This window comes from Leiobunum rupestre, chromosome 5 (genome assembly GCF_980474605.1).
Source record: "Leiobunum rupestre chromosome 5, qqLeiRupe1.1.hap1, whole genome shotgun sequence".
Classification (NCBI taxonomy): Eukaryota; Metazoa; Arthropoda; class Arachnida; order Opiliones; family Sclerosomatidae; genus Leiobunum; species Leiobunum rupestre.
In genome coordinates, this window is record NC_143388.1 from 58,652,953 (window position 1) to 58,680,203 (window position 27,251).

The following is a 27,251-nucleotide window of genomic DNA, read 5'->3' on the forward strand; positions in this document are numbered from 1 at the left end:
TTTAATAATTAAAAAAATCACGCGAAATTGTAAGGGAGGCCAAGTCTTAGATGAACAGTAACTGAAGAATTCTAACAAGTAAATTTATAAATTAGGGTGGAGTGGAATAAATTATAATAATAATGTAATTTAAAATAAAATAATTAACTTTTATAAGTAATGTAAATATGAACTAAATACGAATATCTTTGGATGAATAAATAACGTTCAGTGTTGTATTTTTAATAGTTTTCTATCAAATGTTTTCTGTGCTTTTGTATATTGGTGATCAAGATCTGGTTTTTTAAGGGTACTGTTTATGCAGAACTCCACAGAAAAAGATATCATGGTTGCGCATGTTGAATCTTCAGGAGCCGGAAACCATTTCTTGTCAATTCTCCCTGCTATGAATCCTTGTAAGCGTCCTTTCATATTTGTCATGTGTGATAATAGTTTGAAACTGGTGTCAAATATATCATTTACCTTTGTTTCAAATTCCAAGAAATTGGCAGTTGGTACAATGATGCTACCAAAAGAAGGGTTTTTTTTTGCATTTGAATGCCTTAAAATAAGCAAGCAAATTTGTTGAATGATGCAAGAAGAACATTGGTGATTTGAAAAGCAGCGATGGATTAGGTATCTGAATATATAACTAAGGAGTGGACATTTTCTTTGAGCAGGTTAGGACTTTCAATGAACTTGTAAGACTCCATATTTATCAGAATCAGATTAATCCTCTTGTGGTCCTGGAGCTGATTTCTTAAAGGAATCTGTTTAAAATGAAGTTATCCAAATCATCGATGCAATTTGAATCTGTTTTAAGAGATTATTGACTGATGCAGCTCTGTATGCTGCAGTAAATTGTTGAGAATTCAGATAATCTCTATTGCCTCCTCTTTTTGACAAATATAACCAAAAGTAATTTTCTAGAAAGTCTTGACTTAATATTTAAATTACCATTTTTATAATTTGATTCATTAGGTCAAGCGTAGTTGTGCAATTGGAGAATTTGTTTTGTCCCGTTAGCTCTGGCCCTGTGTATAGCCAACGTGTTTTCTTATTGGAATAATTAATTATTAATAAATATTAAGAAGAAAGTTCTCCTGGTAGATGTTTTTCTACTTTAAATAGGCATAGGGGAAACTGAAATTTGATATTCATTATTGCAAAAAATAGTTGTTAGTCTATTTCTGGTTTAACATTCATGAAACAATCGTCAATAAAATAGAGAGAACAAAGTGTATGGTTTGTGTAAAAATACTCATTTATTTTATGCAATAGTTTGTCATTGTTGACATTTTGCAGCCACAGTTTAGCTTATCTAATAAAAAAGCACATTCACCGTTATTTATCCCTTGGAAACTTAAAAAAAAAGTAAACGAGACTTAATTTTCTTAGTTGACGGACAATTTCTCGTCGAGAAATACATATTAATATATTTATTGATGTTAAATTATCCAACAAATAGAAAACTTTTTGCGTCGTTCTATGCCTAAATCGGGCGCCGCTCGAGGCGAATGTTGATAGTGCCACCCTCAAACGTCTAAGACTAGTGGACATTTTAGAGAAAAAAATCATGCGACGGATTTTTGAAAGAGAGTTGCCTCTCTATATTATACACTCTCTGCTATAACCGTACTTCCACGGATAAAAACCAAAAACAATATTACACAGCCTCAAGCGCATACTCCACCGAGCTCGCGCCTTTACGAACACATCGAGGTAGTCCTATCACCAACACCCGTTTCAGAGGGAAATTATAATTTCGTTTCCCCCTTTTAGGGGCAACGAAATAAAAAAGACACGATGTAGTGAGGGGTCCCCGAGGGGCAGGTCACTTCCATTTTGGGTGCGTCTTAATCATAGTAAAATGATTTAATCAGGATAATCGTGATTAAATCAGGGTGATAAAAATTAAAAAAATTAATCGAGATTATAAAATCTTAAAACGTCTTTTTTAAACGGTATTTGTTCTTGTAAACTTATATGTTTACAAATATAACGAGGATCGGTCTCATCCATTAGTTTTGGATCAGAAATATTACCCTGAAATGAAAAAGTGTACATAGCATCTAACTTTAACATAAAAAGTATTATAATATTAAGACAATTTATTGGCTACTGGATATCATTACAAAATTCTAGTGAAACAATATTAAAATACAGGGCGAATAAATATTAATTAAAATCAACATGTAACCAATTATGGTAGAGAAAACAAACATTCCTCGAGTGAGGAGCCCGGCGGGAAAGTGTTGAGAACAGAGGCCGCATTGCCTCGTTGTACGGCGATTGCGATTCTCTGTACTAGGTAATCGGTCGAACGCGGGTCACCAGACACCTCCCGAATTTTGCGGCCAATCGCGTGTATTAATTCCAGGCCGTCATGACCAAAAGATCCCAGGGTCTCGACGGCAACGGCCTGGAAAATGAAACGATTCTCTAACCCCGAGGATTTGGCTTTTTTCTTCGATTCAGCATGGGTAGCTACCCAGAGTGGGGCCATTGAAGAGTTAGCCAAATACGATGGAGCTAAAGGATCCGCGCACGTAAAGTCCCAGACAAGCGACTTACCGCCGGACCAAGGGACTAATGACATGCCATCCGGGCGTTTTCCATCAACACGCGATAGACCAGGTGGTTCCAGGACGGAAGGCACGCCAGCGGAAACGAGAGCGCGTCTCAGGATATCATTGCGAGGGGCTAACCACTCTTAGAAAGTCTGTACACCGGATTACGCTTAGATTACCACTGCCAAAGGCAGGGACTTCAAAGATTACGCGTAGTCCCATTAGTACAGTCAAAGGTACGGCTCTGTACACCGATTACGCGGAGTGATCAGCCCCTCGTATCATTGACCGCGCTATGGCGAGAGAGCCGACCGGAGCTTTTCTTGCAGCTCAATCCACGCGAGCCAAATGAATCAACCTAATTGCCGCAGTTGCACGTGTGGACCACGCAGATTTGGGACCCCAACCAAATACCGACGGCGATACGGAAGGAATCATCATCCGAATTCCAAATGAGTACCGAGAGGCGGCGACGGAAGAGCGTTTAACCACGCCCCGGACTCCTTAGAATTCACCGATAGGAGCCGGGCTTTATCCCGGTCAGTTCAATATTAAGTGTTTAGTAACCATGTAATTCTTTTTGGCGTCAAACACCATCTCCGTCAGTGAATCAATATACGAATAGGTTTTTGCTTCATACAATTTGCCAATATTGTATGATTTCGATTTTTTGCTTCAAAACATTCTGTATTGAAGTTCGCCAGATTTTGAACGGGCTTGCGGTCTATTTGAATGTTCCTTATAATCAATGGCCGCTAGCAATATTCTTGATTGGTAACTATCCCACCTAAGCAAAATCATTGAAAGTGTATTATTTTTCAAAAATACATATTTTGAATGAACCAAGGGCCAATACTGCCATGGACTAACTAATTTGTCCATGATACTGCTACCATCTGTACGGAAAATCAATACGGAATTTAGGGCCCGGGGCAAAAGTTACTCGACGGCACTGTAGCTTTCGGTTATGGTCACTTTTCTGACTGCAGTTTTTTTATAGTTACGGCAAGTTACGTAACACCGATATTACTCTATTATATCTTGGATTAATAATAGAAGCTAAGCGTTAGCTTCTATTATTAATCTAAGATTATATTAATAAATTAGTAAGGGCGAGAAAACCGCATCTTCCTCTTTCCCTACGGGCCACCCGTAATATTTATAACTCTGATGATATATTAAAACTTAAATATTGTGAACAAATTAAAACTTGATTTATTGTGAGCAAATTAAAACTTGATTTATTGTGAGCAAATTAAAACTTGATTTATTGTGAGCAAATTAAAACTTTAATATTGTGAACAAATTAAAACTTTAATATTATGAACAACTTATAACATTAATATTGAAAACATATTAAACTCTAATATTGTGAACAAATTTAAACTTTAATATAGTTATAGTAGGGATTGAATTAAAATTTAAGAAATCAACGAACTGATTTGCCTCGTAAATAAAAGTTTTGGACTTGCCATTTGTCAAACAAATATTTTTTAAACTGCATATTTGTGAGAGATAATTGGTTTCTCTCCGTTGACCAACGCTCAAACCCTTCGAGTCCTAAATTTTTATTTTCAACTTCGCCCTAAAATCCCCGGAACAAAACCAAGAGACAGAGCCCCAAAAAGAGATAATTCTGATTCTGGAGAGAACTCAACTTGTACCAGGAAGGAAGGGAGTCTGCCTTCATTACCCGGAGAACTCTGTTTCTCGGGCGAGAGAAAGACCATGTCGAGATAAATATAAAATAATGCGCGATGAAGTCGCGCGTAAAAATGAATTAACCCTCAAAGCAGCCTTCATGACCGAAACAGCCCTCACTGACTGCCTAGATGACCTGCATCCAGGACATTCCGACCGGAAGAGCATAAGCCGAGCAGTAATGAATCCGGGAAGCCCAATGCCCTTAACACCCTCGAATCACCTGTTGATCACCCAAAATCTAGAAGTTCCGAGAGAAGAAAACCAGATGACCGAGACCGATTCCTTCGCCTAACCAGACGTTTCAGACCGAAACCCGCAGTACCTACGCCCGCTTGTAAGAAGTTCGTCGTCATCCGGACACCCGTACCGTCATCCGGCTCGTTAGTTACCGCACGATTCTTCTACACTGTATTGAAATTCAAAAATTTTAGTTGGTACAAAAAATATTTAAAAATGAATATAAATGACAAAATAATAATAATGAATATTAAAATGAATTAATATTTATCATACCAAAAGCTTAGGGGAATTAGGGTCAAGCCCATCAAAGGGCACTCTACCATTTAATAAGTCGAACAGATCATTCATAAATCTGGTGAATTCTTCAATGGCTTCTGTATTTTGCAACGTTGGATAATTAAGGTTCCGGTAAAATCTAAACCCATCAGCCACAGACTTGCTAAAAAGCTATAAACATTATGTATGTAATCAGACACAATATATTTACTAGCAAAATGTTGGTGGCATATTTGTGATTTAGAAGAAAATGGTTTTGAAATATTGTCTACTAAACTTTTCCATGTTTTCAGTTGGTTTTCATCTTTGGCTCGAAAAAGATGGGGTTTTTCAAGGGGTTTCTTCTTATTGGAGGGACATCCTTTTATGTAGCAAGAGCAAGACATTCTGTTCAAAAACCACAAAAATTAAAGTTTAAATCTCTTGATTATTTAAAAACCAAAAGCAGATGCAGGAATTAAACAGTGGCTAAGCCTAGGCTTCATTAAAATATAATACAGCCAAATCGCCTGCCGTTGCTTAATTTTTGCAAAGCATATTTAATTATATTAAATGTTTGATATAATAAGAAAAAAAATAATTACCTAAAAAATGCTCGTCGTACACATAATTATCTGAAAACAATAACCACTCGACGCAACGTGCTCTTCCAATGTGTGAAATTCGCCGATTTCGGTAATTTGTAATAAAATAGTTGTAGTTCAGCAGCTTAACGACAGATGGCGTGTCGAGCCCTATTATTCCCCGATTTTCTCTGCAGCGATTTAGGGCCCGCCATCCGAGGTACAAGAGATCTAACCTGTGTAGAAGAATCGTGACTACAGTGACCATTGTCTAGTTTCGCACTATTTCAAGCTGAACTGTTTTATTGTTGTGTTTTAACTTATTAAATTAATATTGATGTGTAAAACAGCCTCTTGTTTAGTGCTTAAAATAATTTTGACAATTTTAAATTTCAAAGTAATCTAATTTTTACGTTTTAATTCGGACCCCCGGAGCTAAACACGTTGAGCAAGCGCCCAAACTACCCTATAGTAGTTGACCTCTTGAACATTAATTTTTCTCACTAAACTTGCTTTTAAATCATGACATTTTTTTAAATATCTAATATTGCAATAAAGTTTCCCCTATTCCCAATATTGTCGGCGGATGTGTAAGTGTTCCCCTGAAGTGCTAAATCTTGTTGGGCACATAAAATAATCACTTCCACGTGTGTAGATAAGACCTCTCTGTTTCTAATAACGTCTAGTCTATGGTGGTCGTTAACCTGGCAAACTATTGATCCACGGGATTTGGATTCCATGTAGTCTAAGTACATTTTGTAGGCTAGTTGGTGAGAAGATTTGTTGGAAGTGAAGTGTTCTTCGAATTGTGTCCCCATGTTTTTCCAATCCGAAAATCCCTTTAGAAATGCAGTCATACCAAGAAGAATTGAAACCTCGATTTTTACCGCCAATTAATCTTTTAGGAAAAGGATTTAGTTTAGGCTGAACTGGAAGGCAATCTTTATCTAGACTAATATCCAAGTTATTCAACGCGTGTAAGCCCATTTATTTTGAATTGGACACGTTGTTTGATGTATTTTGTGCATGGTTAGAGTTGGGGTTTGCAATTACTTCTGCAATTTCTCCTTCATGAGTCAGTTCCATTTCCATATCAGTACTGACGTTTGGAAGAACTTCAGCAGTATTACTAAAACAGTGACTGTTATCAGTCTCCAAGGATTCTAAACCCTTTCCCAATTCTTTGACTAGGTTTTTCTCAGAACTATAGTTATGGCTTTGCGCCGACGATTTCAAAAAACGTGCCATTGCACCTTTCTGATTACTAAGGAAACTATCTTCCCTTTTCCATTTTTCTCATTTTTGGGACCCAGATAAAAATTTTCTGGTACTCATATTTGAAAATGCTACTATTATATACTAAAAGCGAAATAACCTTAAAAAGGTTTAAGAAAATAAAGCTTAGTTAAAGCTATGTAGTCTTCAAACAGACTTTTTAATAATACCAGCTATATCAAAGCCCTGAAAAAAGCGGTTTGAAATTTTTTTCTAGAATAGCTAATTAGCCTTGAAAAAGGCTTTTTGAATAATTTAGCTAGAATAGCTAATTAGCCTTGAAAAAGGCTTTTTGAATAATTTAGCTAGAATAGCTAGTTGGCCTTGAAAAAGGCTTTTTGAATAATTTAGCTAGAATAGCTAATTGGCCTTGAAAAGGGCTTTTTGAATAATTTAGCTAGAATAGCTAATTGGCCTTGAAAAGGGCTTTTTGAATAATTTAGCTAGAATATCTAATTATCCTTGAAAAAGGCTGTTTAAAAATTAGCTTAAAACAGCTAAATAGCCTTTAAAAAGGCTGTATTGGCAAAGTTTGTCTCGGAAGAGACTTAGAAAAAATTTGACTTGGAGAGAATCGAAATTGAGACCTGTTTGTTCAGGAGCAGAAAACGAAATGAAGAAACGCGCGTTATCTGGGACAAGTCCGACCACCGAAGGTCTAGGTCCTTTCTCTACGATCAGTGGTCACTGATATCACGTGATTTCGCAAAAGGGACAAAGTATAAAAAAGAAAAAAACCTAATCCCCAGGACGCTCTCTATTCAAAGTAGTGACTGGTACGATGCTTTACGCTTCGACTTCAGCTCCGCTGGGATTTCCCTTCGTTTAAGCGTTGCAACGGTTTAATTAAGTCGTATTAAAGAAATCCAGTTTCTCACTTTATGCCCCCTTTTGTAGAATTCCTAGAAATTTAGCTTATGTTTATTGTGTTGGTTGCTGTTTTCCTTGCACGACGGACTTCCCCGTCCCGGGCCAGTCTTTTGTCATATACTCTATATCAATGTTAACAGAGTACACTACCAAAAGCAGAAACCACAGAGTTCGCTGCCTTTGTTTGTGTACTCAAGTAATATTGATTTCGAGTATAGGTGGTTCAAAAGGGAACGTTTTGTTAGGGCCATTTAGGACTCTTGGAAAATGGAATTGAATGGGATTTCTTTTTTTAGGGGGCTAGATGACCAATTTTTAAAAATAAATAAAATTTAAAAATTACATTTGGAGGCCCCAGAGGCAATTTTTTTAAACTTTTAGAGGCCCCTAAAATAGGCCTAAAATTGTTTAACATAGGCACGTGCCTACTTGTGCCTACTGCTAGCGGGGCACTGGTTCGGAAGAGTTCTCGAGAGTTCGGGAGAGTTCTCGAGAGTTCTTGAGAGTTCAAGGGTGAGTTCCAGAGACATAATTATCCGATGAAAAAATCATGATAATTATCGAATTAAATTAAAATCTCTGAAAACAGTTTTTAAAGTTTAATTTCATAATATTGAAAGCAATATAGAGCAGTATTAAGTATTTATGACATTTATGCTCGCATTTATGTAATGTTTACAACTATCCAAAATGTATTTTATCAAATTTTAAAATTTTAAATTTGAAATTGTTTCGAAACTTGAAAAGGCAATGTTGTTAATTCATCGGAATCATCGTTAAATTTTACAACTTAAATTCCAAATATTCATAATTATCAAAAAAATCCGATATTTATCCAAATAATCGGATAATTATCAAATGATCGGATAATTATCAAAAAATCCGATAATTATCGTATAAATCGGATTTTTTGATTTTTTCCGAAAAAATCCGATTTTTTGCCAACCCTGTCCAGAGAGTTCATTGGTGAGTTCGGGAGAGTTCTCGAGAGTTTGAGGGAGTTCGAGGAGAGTTCTTGAGAGTTCTCTAGAGTTCATAAGAGTTCCAATAGCAAATGTACACCTGAGTTCTTGAGTGTCTTACCCAGCTAGTAAATAATATTGTTAAAACAATCATCACGCCTGTAAAATATTTTAATCATTGTACTTTACAACTTCATGCCTCAAATTAAAATCTAGATTTATGGTTGGCTAAAACGTCTTTTCTAAACGGGATTTGTTCTTGTAAACTTATAAGTTTACAAATATAACGAGGATCGGTCTCATCCATTAGTTTTGGATCAGAAATATTACCCTGAAATGAAAAAAGTACATAGCATCTAACTTAAATATAAAAAGTGTTATAATATTAAGTGTTTAGTAACCATATAATTCTTTTTGGCGTCAAACACCATCTCCGTCAATGAATCAATATAAGAATAGGTTTTTGCTTCATACAATCAAAGATAATATAACTACGTACCCTAGATTGGAAATCAAGCTCCTTGCACGTAATGCAGGCTCAAGGTTCGTAAAAGAATGCAGGCTCTTACTGAGTTCCCGGCGGAAGTCGGAAAAAATTGCCTCCATAGAGCCGCTGCTGGCACGACTACCGACATCTAGTTAAAAAGTTTTAGTGAAAATTGCGCCGTGGTTTTTGACTTGCGGTTTTCAAGATACCAGATATTTTTGCGTTATATTGTTTTAAAACAATAATGGATCATGCCTGTAGCTCTAAAAAAATCTAAACGAAAGAAAACTAAAGGTGAGTAATATAATTTTGGGTTATCTATTGAAATTACTTATTTCTCACCCTGCTATGGAGCCCGATTTTTCCGACTTCCGGCGCGAACTCAGTAAAAACCTCACGAGAAAACGGGCTATCGAGAAACACCGAGATTTCGAATCTAGGGTACGTAGTTATATTAGCTGAAAACTATTCGTGAGTTATGAACCGTTCAACAAGTCCCCATGCGCACTATTCGGCAAAAAAATTCTAGAACTACCCAAATGCAAACTATTCGCAGACAAAAACCTCTTGTTGAACCGTTCGGAACCATTCGTCATTATTCGATTTGACCAAATTATTTGGTCATTTTTAGGTTAAACTATTCGCACCAAGGGTTGATTCCATAATATCTAGACTAGTTGGAACTCTAAGATAATTATACAGCATTTAGACCAGTGAGGCGAGTGAATGAATGAATAGTTTATTTGATTTGCGTACAATACGCACCCTTTTAGATCAGGGCGGCACCGCTTTGGGGAGCACAATCAGTTATCATGAATATACAAAATATTATTACATATTAATTGAGATATATAGTTATAGAATTCACACAATAAAAAAAATTAAGCGGTCACAAAAGGGTAAAGAAGAGATTGTGGATTTTGTCACTTCCCCTGCAAGATCTCACGTTTCTTCCAGTGCCATTTATTCAGTAGATGCTTCAGAAGTGATGGGTTCCAGTTAGTTATCGTGAAACCAAGAAGGGCATCCATGGGCAAATGAAAAGACGACTCTCTCCAATCTTGAATTTCCTCAAAAACCTCCATGGCCGGACATTGAAGTAAAACGTGTTCAAGGGTCTCCTTACCCACTCCAGACTGTACACATTTCGGCGAACAGCCAAACAGTTGTTCGCAACGTTCGCCTGTCAATAGAGCGCCCGTCCGAGCTTGGAATAAGAGTCCACTGCAGAAGCTGCCGTCGTAGAAATCTTCCGGACTAGGTTTAGCTTTGGCTTTATGAATCTGTAGGGACCCGTGTCCCGCTACTCTATTCTGCCATTTAGACTGCGCGTGTCTGCGAACATCTGTGTCAACGTAACTATTCCATTGGACCTCCGTTGTCGCTATATGTCTCTCCGTATCAACTCCGTAGCCTCGATCAAGAACCGCTACTTTTCTCGTGAAACGGGTGCTAAAATTACTCAAATTGCGTGTTACTTCGTACACCTTCTTCGCGAGACGACTTTGGGCCATAAATTTCAAACGACCAATATATTTCAATTTGCTAGACGCCTCTCTCTCGATCATCAGGCTCCAACCCATTTCACCCTTAATAGCCGCGTGCGCCGCCATTTGTCCCGCGCTCAAAGCGTAGCGTCCCACTTCGCATTGGGCATATTCCAAAGAATCCATCACGGATTTCGGAACATCTAAAATTTCATTGGCATAAGTTAGCGCAGGGACAGCAACCATCTTCCACAGTGTACGCGCAACCCAATAGGAATTATAGGAGGTTTCAGCCAAATTTCGGACCATCCACCGAAGTTTATTTGCTTTAGCCACCAATGTGTTTTCCCACTTTTCAAGGTAGTTCTGACTAGAACATAACTCAATACCTAGGTATTTATAAGAGTTAACAACGTCCATTTTACTTTCCTGAAGAAAAAAATCGCAATTCAAAGCGGGCGATTCCATCAATATAGGCATTACGTTCGACTTTTCCAAACTAAAGGAAAGACCTTTTTCTTCGGCGAATTTCGTGCATACGTCCAGAAGTGACTGAAGATCCTGGCCCGAATTCGCTAACAGAACTATATCATCAGCATACATCAAACACGGTATAAACGAATTACGCAACACAGTCATTCCGCCGTCCACCGGTCTGTCCACGTCATCATAATTTGGAATTCTAGCACCGACTTTAAGGGTGGATAACTTTAACGCAAGCTCGTCAAGAAACACTACAAACAGTAAAGGAGACAAAGGGCATCCTTGACGAAGCCCTATTCTACTCTTGACCGGTTCTGTGGTAATATCATCCAGGGTGTATGTATAGGTGCAACTACTGTACAAACTCTGGATTAATTCTACGCTGTCCTTAGTTACACCTTTAGTTTCGAGGCTCTTCCATAGTCGATTTCTATCGACACTATCATAGGCCTTGGTGATATCCAGAAATGCCAAGTAAAGATTTAGTTTCCTGTGTCGGCTAATTTCTATTAGTTGAGTCAGAACGAATAAGTTGTTGGCTATCCGACGATCTTTTCGAAAACCGCCCTGCGCTTCGTGCAAAGAAATACTATTTTCAAGTTCCGCATTCAGCCGCTCTCGTACCAACATTGCGTAAATCTTGTACAGCACGGATGTGACTGCTATCGGCCTGTACGAGTTCAGTTCATCTTCTGGCTTATCTTTACCTTTATAGATCAACGTCACGCGCGCTACGGTCCAAACTTCTGGAATAAGGCCACCTGAACTAAAGGCTTCAAAAGTCGCTTGACGACTTAGGCCTAAGGTGGTGCCTTGGGTATTAGCCTAGCTGATTATTATTATTATTATTATTATAACCCGATCTCTACGGAAGGCATTAAGGATTCGCAACAAGCAGTGTCTAGCATTAGGACCCAGTGTTTTCAGGCATTCCGCGTAAATTTCGGCAGGACCGGCTGCCTTTCCCGAACGCAAATTTCGCAATACTAATTCCAATTCCTCCTTTGAGAAAGGTCCTTCCACGATATCAATCGAAATCAGGCTTCGATCAACTTCGGCCCTTTCTAAGTGACTTGTCGGCGCCGATTTCATCAATAACTCGCTTTCGAGGTCCAGGATGTAGTCGCGGATGCGATTGACAATTTCCTCCCGTTCCGATAAGATAGAACCATTTTCACCTTTAATACTCGTAGGCGTCTTTGATTTACGTACTGCCTTTCGTAGCCTTTTTAAGTATTTCCAAAACTTTTTACCGCGATCTTTTCCAGCAGTCATAATGTCTTTCTCGACCTTTTTATTAATAACCCCTGTTTTTATCTCAATCAACATTTTGCACTCAAGTTTAGCCTTCATATAAGATTCCCATTTCACCTTCGTGCTTGCCGTATCTTCCTTTTGAGCCAACGCCTTACGATGAATTCTACACGCCGTCTTTCGCTTAAGTATTGCCAACTTAACCTCAGAATCCCACCAGCTTTTAAGACACGCATCTTGTCTATTATGACACTCTTTACTTCTCCGGCGAGGTAACGTTTCGGACATGACCGATCTAACTGCGTCAACGAATTCGTTATACGAACACTGATCACCTGACGATGACGCCCAATTTTCCATTTTCCACATATATTCCGCCATCTTCTCCAAATCGGAAAAGTCCCAAAAAAATCTCGTCTTTACTGCGGAAGTCATATTCTCACAACTACCTAAGTTTTCTCTTTCGGCTCCCTTCAATATCCTTAGCTAAACAGTCGTAGATTTTATGATTGTAAACTCCACTACATTTACCCGTAGCACAATACACTAGAGCTATGACAAGATCCGGGAACCGTTCATGAGAGAACCAAATATGCTCTGAACAAGACATAACAAGATTACACGATTCACTAGCTCGGCACAGAACTGCCAACCCTCTACCTTTTTTCTCACGACCCTTACGATTCAAACCGAACCATGTGAGACCCTTAAATGGAGGAGGAAGGTTCCCCTCCCGCAAATAGTCTCAGAAAGGCACAAAAAATTTAATTGTTTGTTACTAAAAATTGAATCGATTTCCATCCACTTTTGTATGGAAGCACCCTGCATATTAAGAAAACCAAATTTTAAAGAACTATTTACACTATTTGCCAAAAGAGATCGGACACGTCTATATTTTTTACTAATTCCCCTTCGGGTAGCCAAACGGCATCCCACATTGGAAATCGGGATCCCGTGAATTCCTAAACCTTATTCCCCGAAGGCAGGCCAGGAGTCAAGTTTTTTCCATCACCATCCTTGAGGTTGCCGACAGCTCTGTTAGTTTGGAAACGGTTTTTTCGCCACCTCTGAAATTCGGAGAATGTTCTTTCCTCCCTAGAGCGATCGGGCGCTAGTCTAACGCGACTATACTCCGGCACTTGATGATTTCTCAACCTATTGGCGACAAGAAGTATGGAATTTCTACTTTCAGCAGTGTCCAAGCAAATCAACACCGGTTTGTCTTTTTTATCCTCTCTTCTATCAAAGCGTTGACACGATTTGACACTGAAATGAACAGTTTCATCAATCCCCAAATTTTTCCGAAGCCAATTTTCCGCGCCACTAGGTGAGTCCAGATCATCAAATGCCACACCAAAGGCCACTAAGTTAGTAGCTAGATCATCCACAACATCACTTTCCTTGGAAACAAGAGTAGTCTTCAAATTTCATAGTCTGACCCTTTAGCGTCTCAACTTGTCCCGAGAGAGCCGAAATCGAGTCACGCATTGCCTTGGATTCGTTTTCACGTTCCTGCATTGTAGTTGCAACAGCTTCCACCTGTAATTTTAGACCGCTGATATAGTCCTCCTGGTCAGTCTGTCGTTTTTCCATGGTTTCGAAACGTTCTCTGTTAACCAAATCACGTCTATCCAGTTCACACAAAAAGATAGTTTGAACATCCGTCAACCGCTCTTCCATGATGAAAAACTTTGAGACAATCAAAGACTCCAGACTAGAGAACATAGCCCCCAGAGCAAGAGTATCTTTAGTTCTACCCAAAATCAGATCACCGCTAGTTCCAACCACAATCCCGGAGTTACTCGCAGATGGTAGCTCTTGCAACTGCTCCTTCACTAGACTTTGACTAAGCTGACCTTGGCTTAGGGAACGGGTTGCCACCGTTCGAATAGTCACGAGGGGCCCTTGACTAGATATCGAGCAATCCTTCTTAAAACAGTTACTGCATTCCCACATATCCTTTAGCCGATGGGCATCCCCTATGCGCAGCTCCACATATTCCACATGAAACCACTGCTTACAAAGCCTACAATCAATCCATGTATTCGGTTTCCCCGTGTATTTATTTTTAGGAGAATCTTCCTCCTTGCATAGATAGCACAAGTCCTCATTAGTCACGTCCGCTTCACTCGAATCCATTTTCGCCCTTTATTGCAAGGTTTAAAAACAACAACAACCTAAGACTAAGCCTAATACACTACCACTGCAGGATGGCGCCTCTTAGCCCGTGCTTTTGGCACGGGCCGCTCTTCCTTCGCTACAGCGGTCACTCCGCTAAGCCTAACTAACAGAACTATCGAAAACGTTTTTAAAACCAAGAACAACACCTTATTGCTCAGAGTAAAAGAAAAATGAACGTATCAGGAAACTCTCTCAATAAAGAAATTACAAAAACCTCAGTAAATAACACTAAAACGAAGAAAATTAGGGAGCAAGCAACGTATCACTCAACTTCAAATCACGCGCCAAATCAGTAAGATTTAAGATTTAAGATTTATTTACTGACAACCCTTTTGGAACAGGGCGGCTCACTCACAAACAGTCGAAAAAAATACAAAATACATACACAAAACCAGCATCGAATATAATCCAGGAAATACCAAAGACCCAATCCAGAATTTTAAAGCAGAAATAAAACTCGCCAAAAACCCAATTCAAAATAAGCATATAAATAAAAATACAGATATATAATACCAGAAATACATGTATTTCTGATAATACTATAAGAGCGAAGGAAACCGATTAATTATTAATTATTATTCAAACGACGCCAAGCGTCCTTGGCCTTCTTCCACAACCCAAGAATCCATTTGACCTGATGGACATCTGAACCAGTATTACCGAAGCCTATAAGCACCTCTGTAGGGAGGTGTAAGTGATCCATCCGCCATTCCGACACTCCCGGATGGTTCTCCAAAGCTGGACACGACAGAAGGATGTGACTTAGGTCTTCGACCTCATGGTTACATAGTTTGCATGCCGGCAAGTCACCGAAAAGTTGGGCCTGTCGTTGACCAGTTAACAAAGCACCACAACGGGCATCAAAAAGTAGGCCACTCTGCCACGATCCGTCGTAAAAGGGCTCTGGAGCTGGAACACTTTTCAACTGATATAGGCAGAGGCTACGCTTCTCTCTTATTTCAGTCTTCCACAGTTTGCTTGCAGATTCCCGCACGTCCTTTGTTACAATAGTGGCCCATTGATGTTCGTTCGTAGCCTCACTCCTTTTAGTGCCAATACCGTAAATTTTGTCAAGATGTTCTAGCCGCCGAAAAAAACCTGTACTAACATTTTCTTGACGCAAGGCCCGAAACACGATACCAGGAAACATGTGGCTTGGCATCAACATCAGCCGACCCAAGTACTTCAATTTGCTGACCGCCTCACGCTCACGCATAGTGCTCCAACCAAGCTCCCCTTTAATAGCAGCATTCGGAGTACAGGGACCCGCAGACAAAGCACTCCTACCGGCTTCTCTTTGTGCATAGTCCAGCGCTGGAATGGAAGTTTTCGAGAGTGCCATCACCTCATTGCATACGTAAGGGCGGGAACCGCCACCGACTTCCATAAAGTGCGCCCAACAGAGTAGTTGTTATAAGAATTTTTCGCCAAATTTTTCACTGCCCATCGGAGACTCGTCGCCTTAGACACCAACTTCCGTTCATAGGCTTCCGAATATCCATTTCCGTTTGAAGAAAAAATAATTCCTAGGTACGTGTACTCTGTAGCGACCTCAATTTTAGCTCCATGCAAAGTGAACGTATCGCTTCCACCCTCTGAACCAAAGATCAAAACCTTAGACTTATCACTCCCAAAGCGCAATCCACACTCTTCCGCAAAAGAGGTGCAAGTATTCAACAATTCCTGAAGGCCTCCCGCTGAATCCGCCAACAAGAGAACATCATCTGCGAAGAGCAAGCAGCTCAAACGACGTCCATATTTCCCGTTCACAAAAGCACCATGAGGGGACCACTCCAGGCGATCAGCCAATCCATTTATGTAGATAACAAACAGTAGGGGGGACAACGGACAACCCTGACGAAGGCCGACAGAAGTCTTCATAGGAGTGGTGTTAACTCCTTGCGCTTTATAGACACAACTACTTCCTGCATACAAGCGCTCAATGCTGTCTATCGTATCAGAATCAACTCCCATGTTCTTCAAGGCCATCCAAAGTTGGGGTAACCTAACACTATCATAGGCCTTCTGTAGATCCAGGAAACCGCAATAAAGCGGCCGCTTCTTTAATTGGTAAAGTTCAATAAGTTGTGTTAACACGAACAAATTATCAGCAATTCGTCGACCATGTCGAAACCCATATTGCGCCTCGTTTAAAAAACCATTCAACTCCATATAAATAGCAAGACGTTCCTTCCACAAAATTGCGTACACCTTATACATAATAGAAGTAACGGCTATCGGCCTATAGGAATCCAAATCATCTTCGGGCTTCCCTTTTCCCTTGTGAATCAAGCTGACTCGACACTCCTTCCAACTACTAGGAATATCGCCAGACTTTCGGAATTCATTATAGATGGACAACAGACATTGAAGAGCTGAAGAACCAAGAGCCAGAACTAGTTCCCCGTAGAGGTCATCCATCCCAGCTGCTTTACCCCGTTGTAATTTTTTAATAACGGCCAAAAACTCCGGTAGTAAGAATGGTTCATTAAGGCGTTCGGCTGGAGTTACAGTTGGAACTTTCACCACGGAGTGCGCTTGGCTATCCGTCACAGTAGGACGACTCAATAGCGTTGCCTCCATGTCGGCTATATATTCTTGAATTCGGGCTTGCATGACGGATTTTTCATACAGAAGAATACCAGACTTAGACCGAAAACCCTTTAATCCAGAATCAGATTGGGAGGATAAACGTCGCATTTTAGAAATATACCTCCAGAACTTTTTCCCCTGCGCTTTGCCAGCCTTGATAATATCATTCTCAATACGTTTATTAACAAGTTGGATATTTTTTCTTATCAATTCTTTAGCTTCATTTTTCTTCTGTAGATAATAGACCCACTTTGTAAGCACCACTTCCACCGTGCAGCCCTGAGATTTCGCCTGTCTATGATCCTTACACGCTCTTTTCCTGGCACGAATGGCATCAGCAATTTCCTTATCCCACCATTTCTTTGGCACAATACCTTTCTTCAAAATGACACTAGGTTATTTTTTTATTAAGTTTTTCCGCGCTGCTGCTTCCATAGCCTCCACAAAATCACCATACGAGGGTTGAGCAGTTAGCGTAGACGCCCACTCTTCCATTTCGTCACTGTAAGCCTTTAGAGTTGTCTCGTTATCGAAGTCCCAGAATGTCTTCACTGGTACACCGTCAGGAACTGAATCAGTTTTTGGTTGATCGTTGTTTGCTTTTAAGTTGGAACGAGGCTGAAGTGAAACGGAAACCAAGTTATGGTCACTACCAAGGCTATCTGATCCAGATTCGTCAATTTCCATCGACATAACATTATCGACAACGTTAGCACTAAAGAGGACGTAGTCTATGGTAGACTTACTGTTCCTACTACTTCTAGTAGTGCGACCAACACAATTGTCTAACAAATTCCCTATGGTAAAACTTTGTTCTTCTGCAAATTCTCTCAAAAGATTACCGTTATAGCAATCCGAACCATCAAATTCAGTAAGATGTTCATTCATATCTCCGCCGATGCAAAAACTAAGAACACCATTAGCCCGAAATTCCTCAATATCCTTAGCTAAACAGTCGTAGATTTTATGATTGTAAACTCCACTACATTTACCCGTAGCACAATACACTAGAGCTATGACAAGATCCGGGAACCGTTCATGAGAAAACCAAATATGCTCTGAACAAGACTTAACAAGTTTACAAGATTCACTAGCTCGGCACAGAACTCCCAACCCTCCACCTTTCTTCTCACGACCCTTACGATTCAAACCGAACCATGTGAGACCCTTTAATGGAGGAGGAAGGTTCCCCTCCCGCAAATGAGTCTCAGAAAGGCACAAAAAATTTAATTGTTTGTTACTAAAAATTGAATCGATTTCCATCCACTTTTGTATGGAAGCCCCCTGCATATTAAGAAAACCAAATTTTAAAGAACTATTTACACTATTTGCCAAAAGAGATCGGACACGTCTATATTTTTTACGAATTCCCCTGCGTGTCTTTCGGGTAGCCAAACGGCATCCCACATTGGAAATCGGGGTTTCGTGAATTCCTAAACCTGATTTCGGCAGGACCGGCTGCCTTTCCCGAACGCAAATTTCGCAATACTAATTCCAATTCCTCCTTTGAGAAAGGTCCTTCCACGATATCAATCGAAATCAGGCTTCGATCAACTTCGGCCCTTTCTAAGTGACTTGTCGGCGCCGATTTCATCAATAACTCGCTTTCGAGGTCCAGGATGTAGTCGCGGATGCGATTGACAATTTCCTCCCGTTCCGATAAGATAGAACCATTTTCACCTTTAATACTCGTAGGCGTCTTTGATTTACGTACTGCCTTTCGTAGCCTTTTTAAGTATTTCCAAAACTTTTTACCGCGATCTTTTCCAGCAGTCATAATGTCTTTCTCGACCTTTTTATTAATAACCCCTGTTTTTATCTCAATCAACATTTTGCACTCAAGTTTAGCCTTCATATAAGATTCCCATTTCACCTTCGTGCTTGCCGTATCTTCCTTTTGAGCCAACGCCTTACGATGAATTCTACACGCCGTCTTTCGCTTAAGTATTGCCAACTTAACCTCAGAATCCCACCAGCTTTTAAGACACGCATCTTGTCTATTATGACACTCTTTACTTCTCCGGCGAGGTAACGTTTCGGACATGACCGATCTAACTGCGTCAACGAATTCGTTATACGAACACTGATCACCTGACGATGACGCCCAATTTTCCATTTTCCACATATATTCCGCCATCTTCTCCAAATCGGAAAAGTCCCAAAAAAATCTCGTCTTTACTGCGGAAGTCATATTCTCACAACTACCTAAGTTTTCTCTTTCGGCTCCCTTCAATATCCTTAGCTAAACAGTCGTAGATTTTATGATTGTAAACTCCACTACATTTACCCGTAGCACAATACACTAGAGCTATGACAAGATCCGGGAACCGTTCATGAGAGAACCAAATATGCTCTGAACAAGACATAACAAGATTACACGATTCACTAGCTCGGCACAGAACTGCCAACCCTCTACCTTTTTTCTCACGACCCTTACGATTCAAACCGAACCATGTGAGACCCTTAAATGGAGGAGGAAGGTTCCCCTCCCGCAAATAGTCTCAGAAAGGCACAAAAAATTTAATTGTTTGTTACTAAAAATTGAATCGATTTCCATCCACTTTTGTATGGAAGCACCCTGCATATTAAGAAAACCAAATTTTAAAGAACTATTTACACTATTTGCCAAAAGAGATCGGACACGTCTATATTTTTTACTAATTCCCCTTCGGGTAGCCAAACGGCATCCCACATTGGAAATCGGGATCCCGTGAATTCCTAAACCTTATTCCCCGAAGGCAGGCCAGGAGTCAAGTTTTTTCCATCACCATCCTTGAGGTTGCCGACAGCTCTGTTAGTTTGGAAACGGTTTTTTCGCCACCTCTGAAATTCGGAGAATGTTCTTTCCTCCCTAGAGCGATCGGGCGCTAGTCTAACGCGACTATACTCCGGCACTTGATGATTTCTCAACCTATTGGCGACAAGAAGTATGGAATTTCTACTTTCAGCAGTGTCCAAGCAAATCAACACCGGTTTGTCTTTTTTATCCTCTCTTCTATCAAAGCGTTGACACGATTTGACACTGAAATGAACAGTTTCATCAATCCCCAAATTTTTCCGAAGCCAATTTTCCGCGCCACTAGGTGAGTCCAGATCATCAAATGCCACACCAAAGGCCACTAAGTTAGTAGCTAGATCATCCACAACATCACTTTCCTTGGAAACAAGAGTAGTCTTCAAATTTCATAGTCTGACCCTTTAGCGTCTCAACTTGTCCCGAGAGAGCCGAAATCGAGTCACGCATTGCCTTGGATTCGTTTTCACGTTCCTGCATTGTAGTTGCAACAGCTTCCACCTGTAATTTTAGACCGCTGATATAGTCCTCCTGGTCAGTCTGTCGTTTTTCCATGGTTTCGAAACGTTCTCTGTTAACCAAATCACGTCTATCCAGTTCACACAAAAAGATAGTTTGAACATCCGTCAACCGCTCTTCCATGATGAAAAACTTTGAGACAATCAAAGACTCCAGACTAGAGAACATAGCCCCCAGAGCAAGAGTATCTTTAGTTCTACCCAAAATCAGATCACCGCTAGTTCCAACCACAATCCCGGAGTTACTCGCAGATGGTAGCTCTTGCAACTGCTCCTTCACTAGACTTTGACTAAGCTGACCTTGGCTTAGGGAACGGGTTGCCACCGTTCGAATAGTCACGAGGGGCCCTTGACTAGATATCGAGCAATCCTTCTTAAAACAGTTACTGCATTCCCACATATCCTTTAGCCGATGGGCATCCCCTATGCGCAGCTCCACATATTCCACATGAAACCACTGCTTACAAAGCCTACAATCAATCCATGTATTCGGTTTCCCCGTGTATTTATTTTTAGGAGAATCTTCCTCCTTGCATAGATAGCACAAGTCCTCATTAGTCACGTCCGCTTCACTCGAATCCATTTTCGCCCTTTATTGCAAGGTTTAAAAACAACAACAACCTAAGACTAAGCCTAATACACTACCACTGCAGGATGGCGCCTCTTAGCCCGTGCTTTTGGCACGGGCCGCTCTTCCTTCGCTACAGCGGTCACTCCGCTAAGCCTAACTAACAGAACTATCGAAAACGTTTTTAAAACCAAGAACAACACCTTATTGCTCAGAGTAAAAGAAAAATGAACGTATCAGGAAACTCTCTCAATAAAGAAATTACAAAAACCTCAGTAAATAACACTAAAACGAAGAAAATTAGGGAGCAAGCAACGTATCACTCAACTTCAAATCACGCGCCAAATCAGTAAGATTTAAGATTTAAGATTTATTTACTGACAACCCTTTTGGAACAGGGCGGCTCACTCACAAACAGTCGAAAAAAATACAAAATACATACACAAAACCAGCATCGAATATAATCCAGGAAATACCAAAGACCCAATCCAGAATTTTAAAGCAGAAATAAAACTCGCCAAAAACCCAATTCAAAATAAGCATATAAATAAAAATACAGATATATAATACCAGAAATACATGTATTTCTGATAATACTATAAGAGCGAAGGAAACCGATTAATTATTAATTATTATTCAAACGACGCCAAGCGTCCTTGGCCTTCTTCCACAACCCAAGAATCCATTTGACCTGATGGACATCTGAACCAGTATTACCGAAGCCTATAAGCACCTCTGTAGGGAGGTGTAAGTGATCCATCCGCCATTCCGACACTCCCGGATGGTTCTCCAAAGCTGGACACGACAGAAGGATGTGACTTAGGTCTTCGACCTCATGGTTACATAGTTTGCATGCCGGCAAGTCACCGAAAAGTTGGGCCTGTCGTTGACCAGTTAACAAAGCACCACAACGGGCATCAAAAAGTAGGCCACTCTGCCACGATCCGTCGTAAAAGGGCTCTGGAGCTGGAACACTTTTCAACTGATATAGGCAGAGGCTACGCTTCTCTCTTATTTCAGTCTTCCACAGTTTGCTTGCAGATTCCCGCACGTCCTTTGTTACAATAGTGGCCCATTGATGTTCGTTCGTAGCCTCACTCCTTTTAGTGCCAATACCGTAAATTTTGTCAAGATGTTCTAGCCGCCGAAAAAAACCTGTACTAACATTTTCTTGACGCAAGGCCCGAAACACGATACCAGGAAACATGTGGCTTGGCATCAACATCAGCCGACCCAAGTACTTCAATTTGCTGACCGCCTCACGCTCACGCATAGTGCTCCAACCAAGCTCCCCTTTAATAGCAGCATTCGGAGTACAGGGACCCGCAGACAAAGCACTCCTACCGGCTTCTCTTTGTGCATAGTCCAGCGCTGGAATGGAAGTTTTCGAGAGTGCCATCACCTCATTGCATACGTAAGGGCGGGAACCGCCACCGACTTCCATAAAGTGCGCCCAACAGAGTAGTTGTTATAAGAATTTTTCGCCAAATTTTTCACTGCCCATCGGAGACTCGTCGCCTTAGACACCAACTTCCGTTCATAGGCTTCCGAATATCCATTTCCGTTTGAAGAAAAAATAATTCCTAGGTACGTGTACTCTGTAGCGACCTCAATTTTAGCTCCATGCAAAGTGAACGTATCGCTTCCACCCTCTGAACCAAAGATCAAAACCTTAGACTTATCACTCCCAAAGCGCAATCCACACTCTTCCGCAAAAGAGGTGCAAGTATTCAACAATTCCTGAAGGCCTCCCGCTGAATCCGCCAACAAGAGAACATCATCTGCGAAGAGCAAGCAGCTCAAACGACGTCCATATTTCCCGTTCACAAAAGCACCATGAGGGGACCACTCCAGGCGATCAGCCAATCCATTTATGTAGATAACAAACAGTAGGGGGGACAACGGACAACCCTGACGAAGGCCGACAGAAGTCTTCATAGGAGTGGTGTTAACTCCTTGCGCTTTATAGACACAACTACTTCCTGCATACAAGCGCTCAATGCTGTCTATCGTATCAGAATCAACTCCCATGTTCTTCAAGGCCATCCAAAGTTGGGGTAACCTAACACTATCATAGGCCTTCTGTAGATCCAGGAAACCGCAATAAAGCGGCCGCTTCTTTAATTGGTAAAGTTCAATAAGTTGTGTTAACACGAACAAATTATCAGCAATTCGTCGACCATGTCGAAACCCATATTGCGCCTCGTTTAAAAAACCATTCAACTCCATATAAATAGCAAGACGTTCCTTCCACAAAATTGCGTACACCTTATACATAATAGAAGTAACGGCTATCGGCCTATAGGAATCCAAATCATCTTCGGGCTTCCCTTTTCCCTTGTGAATCAAGCTGACTCGACACTCCTTCCAACTACTAGGAATATCGCCAGACTTTCGGAATTCATTATAGATGGACAACAGACATTGAAGAGCTGAAGAACCAAGAGCCAGAACTAGTTCCCCGTAGAGGTCATCCATCCCAGCTGCTTTACCCCGTTGTAATTTTTTAATAACGGCCAAAAACTCCGGTAGTAAGAATGGTTCATTAAGGCGTTCGGCTGGAGTTACAGTTGGAACTTTCACCACGGAGTGCGCTTGGCTATCCGTCACAGTAGGACGACTCAATAGCGTTGCCTCCATGTCGGCTATATATTCTTGAATTCGGGCTTGCATGACGGATTTTTCATACAGAAGAATACCAGACTTAGACCGAAAACCCTTTAATCCAGAATCAGATTGGGAGGATAAACGTCGCATTTTAGAAATATACCTCCAGAACTTTTTCCCCTGCGCTTTGCCAGCCTTGATAATATCATTCTCAATACGTTTATTAACAAGTTGGATATTTTTTCTTATCAATTCTTTAGCTTCATTTTTCTTCTGTAGATAATAGACCCACTTTGTAAGCACCACTTCCACCGTGCAGCCCTGAGATTTCGCCTGTCTATGATCCTTACACGCTCTTTTCCTGGCACGAATGGCATCAGCAATTTCCTTATCCCACCATTTCTTTGGCACAATACCTTTCTTCAAAATGACACTAGGTTATTTTTTTATTAAGTTTTTCCGCGCTGCTGCTTCCATAGCCTCCACAAAATCACCATACGAGGGTTGAGCAGTTAGCGTAGACGCCCACTCTTCCATTTCGTCACTGTAAGCCTTTAGAGTTGTCTCGTTATCGAAGTCCCAGAATGTCTTCACTGGTACACCGTCAGGAACTGAATCAGTTTTTGGTTGATCGTTGTTTGCTTTTAAGTTGGAACGAGGCTGAAGTGAAACGGAAACCAAGTTATGGTCACTACCAAGGCTATCTGATCCAGATTCGTCAATTTCCATCGACATAACATTATCGACAACGTTAGCACTAAAGAGGACGTAGTCTATGGTAGACTTACTGTTCCTACTACTTCTAGTAGTGCGACCAACACAATTGTCTAACAAATTCCCTATGGTAAAACTTTGTTCTTCTGCAAATTCTCTCAAAAGATTACCGTTATAGCAATCCGAACCATCAAATTCAGTAAGATGTTCATTCATATCTCCGCCGATGCAAAAACTAAGAACACCATTAGCCCGAAATTCCTCAATATCCTTAGCTAAACAGTCGTAGATTTTATGATTGTAAACTCCACTACATTTACCCGTAGCACAATACACTAGAGCTATGACAAGATCCGGGAACCGTTCATGAGAAAACCAAATATGCTCTGAACAAGACTTAACAAGTTTACAAGATTCACTAGCTCGGCACAGAACTCCCAACCCTCCACCTTTCTTCTCACGACCCTTACGATTCAAACCGAACCATGTGAGACCCTTTAATGGAGGAGGAAGGTTCCCCTCCCGCAAATGAGTCTCAGAAAGGCACAAAAAATTTAATTGTTTGTTACTAAAAATTGAATCGATTTCCATCCACTTTTGTATGGAAGCCCCCTGCATATTAAGAAAACCAAATTTTAAAGAACTATTTACACTATTTGCCAAAAGAGATCGGACACGTCTATATTTTTTACGAATTCCCCTGCGTGTCTTTCGGGTAGCCAAACGGCATCCCACATTGGAAATCGGGGTTTCGTGAATTCCTAAACCTGATTTCGGCAGGACCGGCTGCCTTTCCCGAACGCAAATTTCGCAATACTAATTCCAATTCCTCCTTTGAGAAAGGTCCTTCCACGATATCAATCGAAATCAGGCTTCGATCAACTTCGGCCCTTTCTAAGTGACTTGTCGGCGCCGATTTCATCAATAACTCGCTTTCGAGGTCCAGGATGTAGTCGCGGATGCGATTGACAATTTCCTCCCGTTCCGATAAGATAGAACCATTTTCACCTTTAATACTCGTAGGCGTCTTTGATTTACGTACTGCCTTTCGTAGCCTTTTTAAGTATTTCCAAAACTTTTTACCGCGATCTTTTCCAGCAGTCATAATGTCTTTCTCGACCTTTTTATTAATAACCCCTGTTTTTATCTCAATCAACATTTTGCACTCAAGTTTAGCCTTCATATAAGATTCCCATTTCACCTTCGTGCTTGCCGTATCTTCCTTTTGAGCCAACGCCTTACGATGAATTCTACACGCCGTCTTTCGCTTAAGTATTGCCAACTTAACCTCAGAATCCCACCAGCTTTTAAGACACGCATCTTGTCTATTATGACACTCTTTACTTCTCCGGCGAGGTAACGTTTCGGACATGACCGATCTAACTGCGTCAACGAATTCGTTATACGAACACTGATCACCTGACGATGACGCCCAATTTTCCATTTTCCACATATATTCCGCCATCTTCTCCAAATCGGAAAAGTCCCAAAAAAATCTCGTCTTTACTGCGGAAGTCATATTCTCACAACTACCTAAGTTTTCTCTTTCGGCTCCCTTCAATATCCTTAGCTAAACAGTCGTAGATTTTATGATTGTAAACTCCACTACATTTACCCGTAGCACAATACACTAGAGCTATGACAAGATCCGGGAACCGTTCATGAGAGAACCAAATATGCTCTGAACAAGACATAACAAGATTACACGATTCACTAGCTCGGCACAGAACTGCCAACCCTCTACCTTTTTTCTCACGACCCTTACGATTCAAACCGAACCATGTGAGACCCTTAAATGGAGGAGGAAGGTTCCCCTCCCGCAAATAGTCTCAGAAAGGCACAAAAAATTTAATTGTTTGTTACTAAAAATTGAATCGATTTCCATCCACTTTTGTATGGAAGCACCCTGCATATTAAGAAAACCAAATTTTAAAGAACTATTTACACTATTTGCCAAAAGAGATCGGACACGTCTATATTTTTTACTAATTCCCCTTCGGGTAGCCAAACGGCATCCCACATTGGAAATCGGGATCCCGTGAATTCCTAAACCTTATTCCCCGAAGGCAGGCCAGGAGTCAAGTTTTTTCCATCACCATCCTTGAGGTTGCCGACAGCTCTGTTAGTTTGGAAACGGTTTTTTCGCCACCTCTGAAATTCGGAGAATGTTCTTTCCTCCCTAGAGCGATCGGGCGCTAGTCTAACGCGACTATACTCCGGCACTTGATGATTTCTCAACCTATTGGCGACAAGAAGTATGGAATTTCTACTTTCAGCAGTGTCCAAGCAAATCAACACCGGTTTGTCTTTTTTATCCTCTCTTCTATCAAAGCGTTGACACGATTTGACACTGAAATGAACAGTTTCATCAATCCCCAAATTTTTCCGAAGCCAATTTTCCGCGCCACTAGGTGAGTCCAGATCATCAAATGCCACACCAAAGGCCACTAAGTTAGTAGCTAGATCATCCACAACATCACTTTCCTTGGAAACAAGAGTAGTCTTCAAATTTCATAGTCTGACCCTTTAGCGTCTCAACTTGTCCCGAGAGAGCCGAAATCGAGTCACGCATTGCCTTGGATTCGTTTTCACGTTCCTGCATTGTAGTTGCAACAGCTTCCACCTGTAATTTTAGACCGCTGATATAGTCCTCCTGGTCAGTCTGTCGTTTTTCCATGGTTTCGAAACGTTCTCTGTTAACCAAATCACGTCTATCCAGTTCACACAAAAAGATAGTTTGAACATCCGTCAACCGCTCTTCCATGATGAAAAACTTTGAGACAATCAAAGACTCCAGACTAGAGAACATAGCCCCCAGAGCAAGAGTATCTTTAGTTCTACCCAAAATCAGATCACCGCTAGTTCCAACCACAATCCCGGAGTTACTCGCAGATGGTAGCTCTTGCAACTGCTCCTTCACTAGACTTTGACTAAGCTGACCTTGGCTTAGGGAACGGGTTGCCACCGTTCGAATAGTCACGAGGGGCCCTTGACTAGATATCGAGCAATCCTTCTTAAAACAGTTACTGCATTCCCACATATCCTTTAGCCGATGGGCATCCCCTATGCGCAGCTCCACATATTCCACATGAAACCACTGCTTACAAAGCCTACAATCAATCCATGT

The 27,251-nt window shown here is 40.7% G+C and overlaps 2 protein-coding genes across 2 annotated transcripts; both read right to left on the reverse strand.

Annotated features, from left to right (window-relative positions):
* Positions 1-15,672: 15,672 nt before the first annotated feature.
* LOC149945430 (uncharacterized) lies at positions 15,673-18,213 on the reverse strand. The gene is made up of 2 exons (XM_090176554.1): positions 17,376-18,213; positions 15,673-17,297 (listed from the first exon to the last, which is right to left on the reverse strand). The coding sequence occupies exons 1-2, from the start codon at positions 18,211-18,213 to the stop codon at positions 15,673-15,675; spliced, it is 2,463 nt and encodes an 820-aa protein (XP_090032680.1).
* Positions 18,214-22,201: 3,988 nt separating this feature from the next.
* Positions 22,202-24,742, reverse strand: LOC149945431 (uncharacterized). Its single transcript, XM_090176555.1, has 2 exons — positions 23,905-24,742; positions 22,202-23,826 (listed from the first exon to the last, which is right to left on the reverse strand). Exons 1-2 carry the CDS (start codon positions 24,740-24,742, stop codon positions 22,202-22,204), a joined length of 2,463 nt encoding a protein of 820 aa, XP_090032681.1.
* Between the last annotated feature and the right edge of the window lie 2,509 nt (positions 24,743-27,251).

Excerpts from the sequence above, each read along its gene's own strand:
- LOC149945431 (XM_090176555.1), bottom strand. The coding sequence starts at position 24,742 with ATGCAGGGGGCTTCCATACAAAAGTGGATGGAAATCGATTCAATTTTT. Across the intron at positions 23,827-23,904 it reads AACTGCTCAACCCTCGTATG|GTATTGTGCCAAAGAAATGG; the intron begins GTGATTTTGTGG and ends TTTTGAAGAAAG.
- LOC149945430 (XM_090176554.1), bottom strand. The coding sequence starts at position 18,213 with ATGCAGGGGGCTTCCATACAAAAGTGGATGGAAATCGATTCAATTTTT. Across the intron at positions 17,298-17,375 it reads AACTGCTCAACCCTCGTATG|GTATTGTGCCAAAGAAATGG; the intron begins GTGATTTTGTGG and ends TTTTGAAGAAAG.